The following is a 16787-nucleotide window of genomic DNA, read 5'->3' on the forward strand; positions in this document are numbered from 1 at the left end:
CAGTAACCTTTTAAATAAAAATACTGCATCCTTCCAATTCAGGAAAAATATAAATAAAATATGGCAATCTTAAAGGGCAAGACATTAATTCAGTTTAAATCAGTGAGTTAAATCTTTCATGATTCCATGGCTCTCTGTGAATAGCATTAGCACGCTGTTCCACATCTGTTTGTGTGAGGCCTCGACACTGAGGGTCCTTGGAATTTATCACGATACCATATTATGGATTATCCCTCTTTCTACCTGGGTTTTTTATTAACTCTGTATCAATTTTGAACTTCTGAAGGCTTGGTAAGGGAGTTGTAAACTCATTAAAAAGACATGGATGGATTTAAACTACTCACCCACTTGCAATGTACTTCTCTGAGCCTCCGAGGGGAGTGATTGCTGCTGATGGACCTGGCAGTGGTCATACAGGAAGATCTACTTTCACGGCTGAAAAGTCCTTTACTTTTCTGAAGCCGTGCTATTAGTATTTGTCACTCAGAAACCACCAGTTCTAACCCCATCAGTTCCTAAATGTGGAAGCTCACACACGACGACTAGCCTCTCTGAAGTCTCAGTGTGTCCCCATTTATAAAACTGAGATAATAATATCTCTCTTTAGGGCTGTAAGGATTGAAATTATATATTTATAATGCCTGGTGAAATGCTCGGCATATAGAAGGTGCTTAGTAAATTGTTGTGAAGGTAGCAGTTTTCAGGACTCTCTCTGGTCTTCAATTTGGTGGTTAAATATATATATATATATATATGTATTTAAGAGGAATCTGTTGAATATATTTGAGCTGAGGAATAATGCAAAAGTGAAAACATTCTACTTTCTCTCTCTTTGGACCTTTATTGTATGACTTTAAGTACTGAAATCTCAGTCCATCAGACACACCTTTGATGAAGTTAAGCAACCAAAAGATAACCCAGATCAAACACATGGCTTTGAAGTTATTTACAGCACTACTACCCCTAAAATAATTGCACCGAAGTACAATGATTTAGAGCCTCCCAATAGTTCTCTTGCATATTGTTTAAAGCTGATGAGGTCCTATGAAACTCCTATAGTTTCATTGAAATAATGTTTAAATCTAAAGGTCTTCTGTTTACTAGTTGTTTGATCCTGGTCATTTAGCTCATCTGCAAATTGAATACTAGACACCATTATTATTACTCACAGGCTTGTTTTAAGATGGGATGAGACTGCATGGAAAATGGCTTTGTCATTCAGATAGCTGTTATCTTAAGTTATGCTAAATATCCATGGAGAGGGGGAATGGGACTTCCTTTAATGGAAAACTTCAGACACACCTCCTTTCTCATGTGAAATAGGACAGACTATACAGTTCACTGGATTCTTCAAAATCGGTTAAGAGGAAATATTTCATCTCATGGCATGTATTTCTTTAGGAGCTATCTATTTTAATAGTTTTAGCCTTTCTCAATTACTAGCTTGACTCCTCCCCTCCCCTGGGTTGTGTGTATCTACCATATTTTGTTTATGATGGTTTGACTGGGGGGAATTTGTCAGTACTTACCGGGTTTCCTTTGGGATCTGCTTCCCTTCAGAGAAATGGACCACTTTGCTCCTGCCCAGAAAGGCCCATGGTTTATAAAAGATGCCTGTGATTTGATAGGTGGTCTGCCTAATTCTGGGGTGAAGAACTAGCAAGCTCATTGTTGCTGCTGTACACCTCACCCATATTTCCACCCTACCCTTTATCCCCAGTAAGCCTGCTATTTTTATCTTCAACTCAAAAAGTTCTATATAAACTCAAAAATTTTATTTTTTTTATTTTTAAAGATTTTATTTATTTATTTGACAGAGACACAGTGAAAGAGGGAACACAAGCAGGGGGAGTAGGAGAGGGAGAAGCAGGCTTCCCACGGAGCAGGAAGTCTGATGCAGGGCTCGATCCCAGGACCCTGGGATCATGACCTGAGCCGAAGGCAGACGCTTAACGACTGAGCCACCCAGGCGCCCCTAAACTCAAAAATTTTAGAACTCAAATGCGGGGGAGGGAGTATTCTTTATTAATCTATGGGAAAGTAAGGGCTGACTTTTCCCAGACTGATTCCTCACAGGCTGGCCTCTGAAAAACCCCATAGAAACCAGTTATAGCTGAAAGTTTAAGACAAGCAAACCACTTATGGTAGAACCCTGAAGTGGCAGTGTAGCTGGGATAGCTTGATTTCTTCAACTGATGAATGCTGAAGCAATGACATAAGGACAGTGCCAAGGTTCTGCCACACGGTGGCTAGGACCACAGGTTTGGACTCTAGCTGTTCATCACACCATGTGGGGGCATTGTATTCTCTCAGCCATGCAACTTAAAAGCCCCACAGCCTAAAGACTGAGGTTTCTCTTCCAGTGCTGAAGTTTGGCCCTGATGGGTACTTGAATGCTGTTCAAATGCAGTGGGAAGCAGGTTCACACACCTGCTATGGCTTTTGTCTCTGAATTTCCCCCACCCTGAACGTGGTCCCGAAAGCCTGGTGTGTGTGTGCTCCTTACTCGATCATCCATCTTTGGTTGCTGTCACCTCTAAATGTCAGCATTATCTGTCCCAATGGAGTGATCATAATTTATCTAGAGCTCTCTAATTGACAAAGAAATTTCATACAGATTATCTCATTTGGCTAAGACAACAATCTTGAAGACACAGGTATTCCTTACCCCATTTCACAGGCAAGGAACTTGAATTCTGAGAACTTCAAGGTCATATACAATGAATGACAGAGGTGGTTCTCTGTTATCCAGATCCTTGGCCTCTAATTCCTATGCTCGTTGTATTATAATCCTTTTGTAGGTGTTGGCATTTCCATAAACATCTATTGGGCCACACAGCAATGCCTGATTCCCTTGTTGCTATAGGAATAGTTGAATGCCTTGTTTTCTAAAAGTCTTTTTCTTTATCTCAGCAGTTCCAGCGATGGATTTTGCTTCAAATAAAAATAGCCCATCTCTCTCTGCTCTCAAGAGTTTATTTCTCAAAATTACACCAAAGCTGAAGAAAAAAGAATAGATATTGCAACTGGTAGCATCTGGATGCCACAGAAGTGGTACTGCCAGTGAAAGATGAAAGAATACTAGGTTGGGATGGATCTGGAAGGATGGAAGTTTTGTATTTGAGCCCAAAGGGAAGATTGGATGATAGAAGGGAAAGGTGGAAAAGTCAGGAAAGAAGGAGGGGTTGGAAGAAAGAGAAGTATACATGCACTGCCTTAATATTGTTGCTCTGCCCATTGGTAGAGTACAAGTAGAAATGAAATCTAGATGGCAGCTCCAGCTTCTCAGACCCAGGGGAAGTACTGGGTGTGCAGGGTGGTCAGGCCACTTTCAGCACTCCTGGGACCATCAGGGACCAATCGGAATTATGACCATAGTGGTGCCCGACGAGTATGGAGTCTGGTGCAGTTCACAAAGCACCTTTACTCAGAGGAATTAATTTTAGTTTCACAACCCACCCACTGGACCAGAAGCTTTCCTGACGTAATCTCAAATAAGGGAAGAAAATAATGACATCTAGGTCCATGCAGTAAAGAATTCTCCTCTTCCAAAAATAATTCATGGATGATTCAGAATAGTTTTGTTAGGGATGAGGGCATAGGTACACAATATAAAATGTGAGTGTGGCGTCTTGAAAATTTTTACTATTTTAATAAAGACAGCATGTAGGACCTTCCAGAGCAAGATCATGGTTGCATTTTTCATGCTAATATTGTTGAGCATAACTTTGGGAGAAGAGGAAACTTCTAGATTGAGTCAAATCAGAGATAAATGATGGTAGAGAGTAGAGCTGTAAAGAGTGAAAGCTGAGGGCCTTTTGGAGACACCAGGATGAGAGAGAGGATAGATAAATGGATCCAGTGGATGGGGCTGCAAAGTCCATACAAGGCAGATATTCTAAAGCTGGGAGTATAGAAGAGGGGAAAGAGCATTCAGTTTGGAACCAACAGATTCGAGCTTGAGTCTTGGCACTATCGATTAGGTAACTCTGAGCAAGTTACTTAGCCTCTCTGAGCTTTTGCTTTCTAATCTGTAATAGAAAAGGCGTAATAACAGCCATAATCCCTACCTCACAAGATTGAGAGAATCATATGTTTGTGTTCAAGAAATATCTTTAATTTTTTAAAAAGTGAATCAAGGAAAGTTATCCTGAATGGCTCAAAAATTCTTTCCAGCCCTAAAATTCAGTGACTCTCCAAACCAGGAAAGACCAGCAATGGAGAAGACAATCAAGATGTGATTACAGACTGAGGAAAGCACCTAATGCCAGATGCCTGATGACCTGAGTTGACCAGTGTGCAAACCGAATACACATGTTTGGACCTGAAGCTAAAGAGGGGTGTGGGTGAATTCGGGGCCCAGGAAAGAAAGGATCCCCCTTTTCTACAGACTAAGGAAATGAAAGAATTTAGGTTTGGAGTGGACGTGAGATCAAACAAAGAGAGTGATCCCGTAAGTTGGGGCTAAATTAGAAGAGGGACTTAGAGCCCCAAAAGACAGTGAAGATGGAGGGCTGTTGCAGTGAGGATCCCAGACAGGGTAAAGCAAGATATCTTTTCTCTTAAGGAGCTTACAGCCAAATGTGGCGCACAATGAGGCCAAGCTAGCTACAGGGGAGAGTTTAGGTAAGACAAGCAAAGCAACTTACGGTATCGCCGACTCTATTTACCATCTGCTTGGGATTTGGTGTAGGAGGCCAGTGTATTTTAAAATTAGGAAAAGGAAAAAAAACATCAAGTCAGAGTAGAGCCTAGAGATTTGTTTATGCTTTTTAATGCCAGAAACTTCAAATGGCTTTTCTTCTCTGCGGAAGGCAAACCTATCTGTAGTTTTGCACAGTTGAGAAGACGTGTTTCCGCTATCCCTCGAAATCTCACTCCCTGCCTTGCAGCCACAGAAAGAATCACTATGGATCCTCACATGTGCCAGAGCCTCTCTCACATCTCTCTGCTTTGCCACATTATTCGCTCTGCTTGTGCCTCCTGTCCACATCTGTCCAGCAACCTCTATACTTCACCCACTTTGTCTAAAAATGTGCAGGAGGAGCTTCCACTTGGGGAAGACCTTCTTGACAATTGTCCCTGTGTGTCACCAAGCAGACTGACCCCACATGCTCTGGGACACTGTTTTACTTTGTTTTCACCTCTATTATTTGGCTATACAATTCCTGGGATGGCTTGTTTCCCCTTTTTTTTTGCTCCTGTTAGGCCATGGATTTCTACTAGAGACAGAGAAATCCTACTGAGATGGCACATGAATAATGTATGGCATTTATTGCATGATTATAACATGGCCTAAGATCAGTGGTTCTCAAAGTTTCGGTTACATCAATAGTGCTTGCTAAAAATGCATATTTTCTACCCCCAACCCCAGAGAGTCTCATTCATTTGGGGCTGGGGGATCTGCATTTTAACACCTAGGTCACCCTAATGCAGTTGGTCAGCTGACTCTGTTTCACAAAATACTAGCATGGTTTCCTCATGTCTCCTCTGGCCTCTTGCTCCTTAACTCTAGACTGTTTCCCTTCAGGAAGCAGGGGAGCCAGGGACAGTAATTTGGTGAAACTCAAATCAGGGGGACACACCTGGGTAAAATGTTCTGTCCTGAAAGTCAAAGGCACAGACTAAAATAATAATTATTTGTTGGTGATGTTTATCCCCATTTGCCCTTACTTCCTTTTCCACTGACAGTCCATGACTGGCCATATTTAAAGCTGTGCTGGTTGATTTTTTGTTTCTTTCAAGGAGCTGTGAATAACTCCTCAAAGCTAGAAGAATTCATGCATTTGAAAACTGAATTGTGATGAGCTTATCTATCAATGGCATGATGCTTCCTCAGTCGTTCTGTTCTGAGCAATAAATCTATAATCATTGGAAGCAAGAGCCTTTCATTATACATGTTCATATAGTTCAGTTCAAAGGCCCAGATTATCCAAATCGACACTAGCAACAACAGCTACCATTTATTTACATTTCATTTTGTACCAGGGCTGTGCTCAGTGTTTTACATCCAATTTATTTTTTAATCCTCGTTAACACCTTTGCAGTTAGTTTTACAGATGAGGAAAGAAGGGGCTCAGAGAAGTTTAAAGAACTTGACCAAGGGGCAGAGCTAGGATGAAAACGTGTCTGACCACAGCACCTAGATTTCCAAATTACACTACAGGCCATCTCCTTAGAGCACGCTTCTGTGGTCTACAGATGGTAGACTGGTCCTGGGACACAGGCAGAACTTAGGACCCAGGCTTCCAGACCCCCCAGTATAATTTCTTGTTCATGATCTTACACATGGGAAAAAAGAGGAAAGTTGGGACTATTAGTAATTAATTCTGGTGAAATGAAAAAAAGAGGGAGACCTCTGACTTTCCTGCACTTGTTTAGCTAATTGGGAAATTCTTGATTCTTCTAGAAATTGTGGTTTCTAGAAAACACTTGCCAAAAGGCTAAATCATGCTGTTATATGTGGCCTTGGAACAGATTATCTGGGCACTGCCCCATTTCCACCAACTTCTCTTCCCCCAGTTTTGTAGAAAACGCTGACAATCACATAATTCTTGGTCCATTCTGAAGATTCTCAAAACCTCGAAAAGCCTTGTTAGACCCGTTCAACCATTGCAGAGCCTTTTTCACCAACTGGCAAAGGATAATAGCTAAGCCACGAGGGCAATATTTTAGGCTGAGAGCAGGCTGGTTTTGTGGAAGTCCAGCAGCTTCTGTGAATATTAATCAGAGGCAGAAAGTGGCATAAGCAGCACCATGAGCAGCTGGGGCTGACTTGGCGTGGGTGAGAGACCCTACGAAGTGGGACAGAAAACCCTAGCTTGGCAGCAGGCCCCTGAATTTACTCTCAGCTCTGCCTGTGGCCCCAAGACCTTAGAGGAAGCTCTCAATCTGTGTGGGTCTGGTTGTTATTTTAGATGATGCTGTTGGTGTAGGTGAGAATCGATGAGAGTATCCTTGAAGGAACTTCCCACACCTCGGCTGTTAGGAGATTAACCCGTCGTCTGTCTCTACTGGCTATTTCATGGTTTTTCTCAACAGACCCTCACAGCTGATGTGACTGAGATCACTGCTCACAGCAGGACTGCAGCTGGCCTTGGAACTGAACTGCTGAATATTTATGATAATTGAGAGCCTCAGAGATGAGTCTGAACTTGGCGATGTTGCCCTTACCACTTGTGTTCTATTTAGGAACCAACATAGTTGTCCCGGTTGGAGGTCATTGTTGCCTAAGTGTGGGGTGTGTTCACTGTGAGGTGAAGGGTGAATCAGGGTATTGCCTAGAAAAATATTTTTAATGTATAATTAGGTATTTATTTTACTGCATGTTTTTTAAAAAGATTCATTTGAAAAAAATAAGTAAAAAAAGTCAATTATATAAAGCAAATCATAATACGGGTGGTAAAAGAATATGACAAAAGTCACGAAAGTGGTACATGAATGATGACAGCTTAGGATCTCTTCCTGGGATAGAAACCCATAACTCCTTCAGCAAAATTCTTGGGGCCAGATGTGTTTCAGAATATCTCATGCATTCTTGTCACACCCAAGGGTAGCTGGAAAGGGACTTTAAAATACATTATTTCCACCGTAAAACATATGAATACTTACTGTAACTAGGATGAATAAGGTCTATAAATAACATCACATCAGTGAGGTCAAGTGTTGCAGCCAAATGAGTTATAAAAGGTATCGTTTTTCAGATGTTTTTGCATTTTGGAATTGTAGATCCCATTTTTCACCTGTAGTAAAATAGGCCAAGAGGAAAAAGAGACAAATCCAAGAACCTTAGACCTGAACATACTTAATAGTTTCTAAAACAATTTCCCTCTCATTATCTTATTTGTGAGGTATACACTCTTGTATTACAGATGAGGAATCTGAAGCTCAGAGAGGCTAAGTGACTTAGCCAAAATCACACAGCTCAACTGGTAACAGCTGGGCCAGGACTAGAACAGAACTCAGGTTCTCTGTCTCCAGGTTCTTGGATCTTCCCATACCATAACCTACACATCATATAATAAGTTCTGAAGAATCAAAATTGCAGAAGTTGACTTCTTGAACATGGAGTACAGAGATTCTTCCTTCCAGGGACTCTCTTAACAGACTCTGTAATTTCCACAGGGAGGCTTCTTGATGAAAAGGATGAGAGTGGAGGACATAACTTTGACCTTTTAATGTTTGAACTAAAGATATATCCAAGGTGGTTGGATCACTCTCTTCAGGCAGTGCATAAAACCCAGTCCCAAAATGCTTGTTATGGTCCAGGGGCATTTCAGAGGAAACATTGCCTGCTATTTTGAGAAATTCTAATAGTGGTAATCATTTATTGAACACCCGCTATAGGCCAGGCACTCCTCCCCATAACATTCTGGAATGTTATGACCACTCCCCTCCTCCAGATGAAGAAATGAGGATTCAGAGACCAAAGCTGGTTTGGGCCAGACAAGTCAGGTTTGGGCCAGATGTGGTTCTGCTGGGGTCTGCAATCTTGCCTGGTACTGTACTCTAGCAATGACAGAGCCCCGGATTTCTAGTCCACCCATGGGAGGGATGCCTTTTCCCTTGACCCCAGGCTGCTGATAGACAGACAGGCTAGACGGATTGGTTTAGGAGGCGGCAACCCAAGCACATCTTCCACAGTCCTCATGAGGGTGACTTCAGATGAACTCAAGAGTGCTGTATTTGCAAGATGCAGATGCAAAGGCCCTCAAGGAACTTGGCCATGATTCTTGATGTGCTCCAGAGGAAAGAACCTTTCACAGAGCCCTTTTACAACTGGACCCCGCACTTCGCATGCCTGTGTCCCAGAAATCCAAGTGCAAGTTGATTCAGCCACCTGAGTCTGATGGTGCAGCCTCCAGCAGTAGGGGAGTCAGAGGGAATTCACTATAGTCAGGAAGCCACAGCAGGTGTGCATGGTTAGAATGTGACACAAGGGTGGAGTTTGGGGAAGGACTGGGAACACAGGCTAAATCACAAGGAGCCTAGTTGTGCTCACTAGAGATGGTTACATTTGTCCTATAGGCAATGGAGAATCACCCAGTGGTTCTTGACTAGAGGAACAACATGGTCATATTTCCATGTGTGATCTCTTATTTGATTTGGAAATCAGGGACCGCCTCCCGGAAGAGGTATCAGTTAACCTAGGACTGAAGGGATGGGTAGGATGTCAAGCAGCAGAGGTGTTCATCCAGGGCAGAAGCAGCCGTGACAACAGACAAGGTATGTTCAGGGTTCGCAATGCTATGAATCAAAACAAACCATTTCCATGTTTTGAGCACCTGCTCTGTGCACTGGCACATACATTTATTAACTCCCTTAACCATGGCAGAAGCCCTGCAAGGAAAGTCTTAATTCCTAGGACATGGAGGTGGGATTCATATGCATTCCCATCAGACCCTAAAGCCCATTGTCTTCCCATCCCACAGGATGTCTCTCCAATGGAGAGACACAGTCTTGACTCGGAACACAGAGGGAGCTGGAAGAACAGTGGAGGCTCAGACAGAAATGAAAGTTGAAAACATATTTCAAAGAGCGTTGACAGCTTAGTGGCTATTCCACATTTGATCTCTCCATTACTGCACTCAAACTGTGCCTGTTCCCTAATGGGGCAATGTTAATCAAAATGAGATTATTATGTGCAGGAGAGGAGTGCTCCCAAGGAACCAGTTTTAATTCCAGGATTAATTCTCCTAACTTAGTTACTGTTCCTTTGTCTTTGTCTTTCTCTCTCTTCATTTTTATGAGTCCATATACTATAAGTGAAAACTGGAAGTCATGAAAAAGAATCCCAGGAGCAGGCCTGCATCTAGGACTGTTCAGAAAGCTGTTTTGAGGACACAGAGAAATTCCAGAGAGTTGGCTAAGATTTGGTGAACGTGAGCTGGATCCTGGGGTTGGCCTGTGGGGGATAGAACCATCCACAGAACAGCCCCCTACTCCCACCCACCTCACAAAGCTCAGAGGATTTACAGTAGAAGTCAAGCAGATACCTCTGGAACAGTCAGAGACACTTGCAAGCTTAACTGTTAGCTACTGACTGAAAGAGAGGAGGGCAGTGGGGGAAAGTGGGGCCATTATAGATGGCAACAGGCAGGGAAGGCTCCCTGCACTTGCAGGAAAGGCCCTGCATCTTGAAAGTGGTGCCTTCTTGAAGTTCAGGTGCTGGCTCCCTGACTAATGGGCCCAGTTTGGGGGCAGCATGGAGAGGGGCTCTTCCCTGCTGTGAGCATATCCCATTGAAGCAGACCCATTGATAATTTCAGGTCGTCCATACACCAGTAGCACCAAGATTAACCCGAGGGGGGCAGTTACAGCTAATTATCCTGTGGGGTCGTTATATTATTAAGAGCCAGACCTGTATCCCCAAACCCTCTGGGCTCATACAAGTTAAAGTGACCCAAAGAACCTAAAGTGAGCACCCAAAGGACCCAGGGGTCACCTGAGTGTGGTTTCCCTTGGCCCAGCCTCAGATCAAGTGTTTCCAGGATAAAAAAAACCAAGGGGACTTTAAAAAAGTAAATGATATTGTCAAAATTGAAAGAGTATCACTTTTTCTGAGAAAAGACAATGACTCTGCATGTGTGTCATGCTAAAGTTCAAGAAATGGCCACAGGGCCCTCAAGTATCAGTGTACCTTCGACCCTCTTTTCTCCACATCAGGATTTCTCTGTCTTTGGGAGCATGGTGTGAGCCAGCCTGAGTCTGTCTACCATTGAGCCCCTGGGGTGCAGCTTCTTCTGGTCTGATGCCAAGACTCTCCCATTCTGTCTTCCAAGGTTCTAGAATCCCACCCCTTAGATGTTGCCTTTCCCCACTCTGGCCCCACTGATCGTGAGAGATTTCTCTTCTCATTGCCTCTAAAGACAAGCAGATGGGCTTCTCTTGTTTGGAGGTTTTTTTGTTTTTTTGTTTTTCCTCAACTAATCACAGTGGGGACACAGCACAGAGACCACAGTAACATGCACAGGTTACAAAGTTTAGGAAATCTTACACAATTTATGCTACCATGGTCTCTTCTTACAGGTGCTTGGCAGATTGGCCAAGCAGAAAGTGGTCGTCGGATCTGGGTCCAGATCCTGGTCTAGCTACTTACCAGCTGTTGTCCTTAAGCAGATCAGCTACTTACCCCCACCTGGTTCCTGGTGTTGTAGAGACATAAGATCACACATACACAGCACCGCACCTAATGCCCGGTATGTAACAGATGCTCCACACAGAACTGTGTTTGCCAACATAGTCGCTGGGAAGGCCCTTGGACCCCAGGTCTCTATCTTCATTCCTAAAGGTGAGGGTCATCGCTTTCTCCATGAAGACCACGTTTCAAGCTTACAGGCTGTGGATGGAAAATGTAGAACCACGGGCACCAACCAGTCTCTCCAGCTGCCCCATTTGTCTGCGGTAGGTGATTGCAGTTTTGAGGATACAGGATGGGCCTGGGGCCCTCCTCACTGGACCCCAGACACATATGAGTGAAATGTCCTCTGAGAGGAGTAGCTTGTAATTCTCTTTTCTCACTGAAAAGTCAAAACCAACTGTTCTATTTCTTTTCACATTCTCTTCTCATCTCAGGGTAGTGAACATCAGGCCTTATTGTTGCTCCCGAGGTAGGGAGGCAAAGATATCCAACCATATTCACCATCTTGGAACATGTTTCACATCAAAGCTGAATTTCTCTTGGGCCCTTGACTATCCCTGAACTCTGAGGCAGAGGTTTTCGTAGAGATGAATCTGGCCAGAGCTTCATTATCAGCTGGGAGAGTCAGTCACTGTGCCCATCTGGTTGGACACTGGTCAGGCCACAAAATGCCGCATTCCTCCTCCCCCCGCCGCCCCCCCCCCCCCCCCCCAGCGAGGATCCACATCCATGGCAGGCCTGCCACTCCCATAGTCTCCCTCAAGGTCAGCTCCCTTGGGGGTCGGGATTGGGTTAGAATTTGGATCCCACATTGGGATCCCACTTGGGGGTGGGATTGGGTTGGAATTTGGATCCCCACGATCACTCAACAGAAGTTCTCTTGGGGGCATCCACATCTGCACCCTTCCCCTATCATGGTGTGATTGGGTGTGCAGAGCTCCATACATGCTTCACTCCCCCTGGAAGAGGAAACCAGTGCTTGCTGAGTGCCTGTCGTGCTGAGCACCGGTTGCAGAATGTCGTGCGTGGTCTCATTCTCTCTCTCTCAATAGTCCTTTAAAAGCAGGAAGGAGAGCTGAAAGGGTGGGCAGTGAGTTTGATGGTTCCCTGGGAACTCAGGTGACAAGTTTCTGTTTGGGAGTTAAATCAGGAAAACCCAATCATGGCGGAAACCAAGCAAGTATCCGCTGATGAGAAACCCGGGGGTCTGGAACCGTAAGAAACTGTAATCAGGTGACCTGACCCTAAGAAGACTGAGCAGGAGTCTTTGGAACCCACTTAGCAGATACCTATTCACTTGTAATTTATGGTTGGGTGAAAAATCGAAGGGGGAGAGTAAGGCTGAAGAACAGAATTTAAAAAAATCCTCAAAGAGCCAGGAGTGGCTGTGTCTTTCAAACACTGTCCAGTGGAGAGTGTCTGCTGCCCCATGGGCATCACCATTCCTATTTCTGGGTAGATATATTATCTCATGGATCAGTCTACACAACTTGGCATCTCCACTGATCTGACAAACCTCTGATCAAACCTTGCAGTTTTGAGGTCCAGATATTTGGTTATAGGGAAAGACAGTTGAGAGGTGCCGAAGTGGGCAACTGGACTTGGTTGGCAGGTGCATCCCATCTTAAACCAACAAGAAGACATTCTTTCTTGTGTCTCAATCTCCAAGTGGTGCATGCCCAGTAAGCCTGAGGCATGTGCTTCCCTCTGAGACCTCACTTGCTCACAGCCCTTGCAAGGCATTCTTACCAGCTCATCTGCACAGGCTCTAAGGAATAAGACAGCCATTATTCAACCAATAAATAAGTGTGGAGGTACTTAGAGGTTCTAACAGAAATAGAAATTAGAGGAGAACAAAGTCATTAATTTTTTTTTAAAGATTTTATTTATTTATTTGACAGAGCGAGGGAGCACAAGCAGGGGGAGCAGCAGAGGGAGAGGAAGAAGCAGGCTCTCCACTGAGCAGGGAGCCCATTGCAGGGCTCGATCCCAGGACTCGGGGATCATGGCCTGAGCCGAAGGCAGACACTTAACCGACTAAGCCACCCAGGTGCCCCAGAACAAAGTCATTATTAAGTGTAAACAATGAAAGGCTGAAGGTGATTGTAGGGTGATGCTTAAACATGTGGACTGAAGGAGAAACATCAGAACCTCAAGCAGCACCAAGCCTCTTCTCTTCCCAGAGATAACTGTGTATAGGTCATTTTATCTCTACTGGGTAATTCCTATTGTCCAGAGAAGACACAGTGTGATCCAAGGAGCTGTGATATTTAATATTTCACCAGAGCCTTTTTCTTGCCTTGGTGACTTTTCTTTTTTGAAGGAGAATACTTCACTTAGAAATGTCAGAAAATTGATAATTATAAAGGGCATTTTAGTCACACAGCATGAGGCTGGAAGGGAGATGAATTATATGAGACGTAATTTCTGCCAGGGCCACTTTGTACAGCTGTGTAGGTTGTGCACTGCACAACCCTAGAGTGTGCTATTAGCACCATAGTCTATGGAACTGTCCCCTCTCCCCAGGTTGTTCAATGCAATATGTGGCATAAGGGGGGCTCTGGCACATCTAGGGAGCTTATAATATGGTTTGGATTTGAAGGTGACAGCTACACCGTGGAGCTCCCCACAGTGCCTCAGATGTGAAACATTTTGCTCAGTGTAGGAACTGGGACTGGAAATTGTGAATTCCTTTTGTGAGTGCTTTAGTGCATGTTCATGAGAGGAACATTCCAGTGATGTGACTAAAACTGAATGTGCAGAAGGATCCCAGCACGTGAAGAAGCTGAAATGTGAACAAGAAGTAATTGTCTGATGCAGCCTCACCTTTGGGAGCCACAGTGTCTCTTCAGGAAGAATGATAAACTGTAAGAAAAGTATGCTTTCAAGTGCTGTGGCTCTTCCCTCTTTGCCATTGTCAAGTGACAGCTTGAATATAATTGTCCGGAGACAGTTTCCAAAGCCACCATAAAAATGAGTATGCATGGTTTATTTTAACTTGTGAATTGACGTAGAAGCATCTGCCTGTTGAGAAATACAAATGGTCTGCATTAGTCAGCTCCAGCTGCCATTACAAAGTACCACAGATGGGGGGTGGAGGTGGGGGTGGGGGCTTAAGCAACAGGAATTAATTTTCTCACAGTTCTAGAGGCTGGAAGTCTGAGCTCAAGGTCTCTAGGGTTGATTTCTTCTGCAGCCTCTCTCCTTGGCTTGCAGACAGCCTTCTCACATGGCCCCACATGGCTTTTCCTCTGTGCACACGCGTCCCTGGGGTCCTTCTGTGTCCAAATTTCCTCTTCTTATACAGACACTAGTTGAAATTGGATGAGGGCCTACTCTAATAGCTTCATTTTAACTTAATCACCTCTTTAAAGGCCCTATCTCCAAATATAGTCACATTTTGAAGTTCTGGGGTTTAGGGTGTCAACATATGCATTTTAGGGGGACAGAGTTTACCCCGTGGAGCACCTGAAGCATCGTAGGGAGGAGTGAACTTTTGCCAGAAGGTGGACTGCAATATGCCAGGCAGAAATCTAACCAGAGATGCGGCAGTGGCTCACCAAGAAATATAATACCTCGTCCTCCAGTCTGGGCCCTTGAATCTAAGTCAAACCTGTCTGGAGGAACATGATGGGACAGAGTTTGAGGACTTTGCAGATACTAGAGCAAGGCATCTGCACCTTGTGACCATCAGACCAAGGCGAACAAATGGCAAAGGACAGAGGGACAGACTGTATCACTGAATTAGAGACTCCATATTGAATTCACAGGGCCACTGGCCCCAGAGGGCTGCCCATCCAAGACAGCCCAGTCACAGAGGACACACAAGGCAATATCTGAATATAAGTGTCCTCCATGGCTCGTGTGGGAAGTTAAACTGAGGTGATACATGTTTAAACAGTGATAGATGGGGGCGCCTGGGTGGCTCAGATGGTTAAGCGTCTGCCTTCGGCTCAGGTCATGATCCCAGCGTCCTGGGATCGAGTCCCGCATCGGGCTCCCTGCTCCTTGGGAGCCTGCTTCTCCCTCTGCCTCTCTCTCTCTCTCTCTGTCTCTCATGAATAAATAAATAAAATCTTTAAAAAAATAAAAATAAACAGTGATAGATGATTAAACTGTGTTTGTTGGATTAGTCCTCCTTTTTTGTGGTCTGTGTAAAAGCAATAATACTTAATAATTATTACACAAATTACTGAACGCTGGAATTATGCTAAGGTTTATACACCACATATTACCTTGAATCTGTACAACCCTTTGAGGTGGGTTTTAATTGAGATCCAGGACCCAAAGTCAAACCAAAAGTAGATGTCAGCTCTGGGATTTGGCCTGTAGCTTGGCCCACTCCATAGCCACACAGTTAATCATTGGTCTATGGGCTAGTGCAGAAAGTTCTGGAAGGCAGGGTCTAGAGTGTGCTATTAGCACTGAAGTCTCAGTTTTGCCAGTGGCCAGGCAGGCCATCCTTATCTCTGGCTGTTCCCTTCCATGTCAGAAAAGGGAACTTGGTGGGATGGGTGGTAAAGAAAACTGTAAGGCTCCCTGGACTCAGTAAGCAAGGGTTGCGTTTGAAGCAGTTCATCGCTTCTTGCAGACGGTGTCATGGTCAGTGGTTCTAGGCAGGAGGGATAATTGGTGTCTCTTCTCTGATTCTACATTCAGTTTCCTTGGCTGAAGAAATTAGATTACTCAAGGGGTTGAGAAAAGGAACATTGGTAATAAAGTGCAAAGAGATGGATTACACTCGGATCTTTAACCTTTTCGATGCTAAGCAATTGATTTAAATCCTGCCTGTTTGACAGTGATGGATGGCTGAGGACCTAAGAATTTTAGCCCCATTTCTAAGGGATAACTTTCTTGTATCTAAACAAACCCCCAAAATGATCACTAATTAACCTCTTTCTTTGGCATCTCTGTCAAGAGGCCAATTTTGATGGGTTTCTAGTGCCCAAAAAGCGTTGTATGGACATGGTTTTGGTGGTTTCCCATGAGAAAGGAGGTCAGTCTCTTTTTTTCATTTTATTTTAAAAATTTTATTATTTTTTATTGAAGAATAATTGACATACAATATTATATTAGTTTCAGGTATACAATATAGTGATTCAATATTTATGTACATTATGAAATGGTCACCATGATATCTAGTTATCATCTGTCACCATACAAAGTTGTTACAGTATTATTGACTGTATTCCCTATGGTGTACATTACATCCTTGTATCTTATTTATTTTATAACTGGAGGATTGTACCTCTTAATTTTATCTATCTTATCCATTCCCCTACCTCTCTTTTCTCTGGCAACCATCAGTTTGTCCTCTGTATCAATGAGTCTGTTTCTGTTTTGTTTGTTCTTTTTTTTTCAGATTCCATTTATTAAGTGAAATCATACAGTATTTGTATTCCTCTGTCTGACTTATTTCACTTAGCGTAATACACTCTAGGTCCATCTACTTGGACCTAAATGGCAAGATGTCACCCATTTTTATGCCTGAATAATATTCCATTGTATATTTATATACCACATCTTCTTTATCCAACCATCTATTCATGGTGGACACAGGTTGCTTCCATATCTTGGCTATTATAAATAATGCTGCAATTAATATGGGGGTGCATATGTCTTTTCAAATCAGTGTTTTCATTTTCCT

The 16787-nt window shown here is 43.6% G+C and overlaps 1 protein-coding gene across 5 annotated transcripts in view; it reads left to right on the forward strand.

The window, feature by feature from the left end:
• TMEM65 (transmembrane protein 65) overlaps positions 1-16787 on the forward strand; it is a 229607-nt gene that overhangs the window by 75484 nt on the left and 137336 nt on the right. The window contains exon 9 of one of the 5 annotated variants that reach the window (XM_064587913.1): positions 4177-7689. The exons of the other annotated variants lie outside the window; for them this stretch is intronic. Within the exon in view, the coding sequence (XP_064443983.1) occupies positions 4177-4182 (6 nt within the window). The 3' untranslated portion in view covers positions 4183-7689. Of the gene's footprint in view, positions 1-4176; positions 7690-16787 lie in introns of those variants that run through there. 5 annotated transcript variants of the gene reach the window in all.

This window comes from Mirounga angustirostris, unplaced genomic scaffold, assembly GCF_029215605.1.
Source record: "Mirounga angustirostris isolate CCGP_5_RB_7025 unplaced genomic scaffold, mMirAng1.0.hap1 SCAF_4, whole genome shotgun sequence".
Taxonomy (NCBI): Eukaryota; Metazoa; Chordata; class Mammalia; order Carnivora; family Phocidae; genus Mirounga; species Mirounga angustirostris.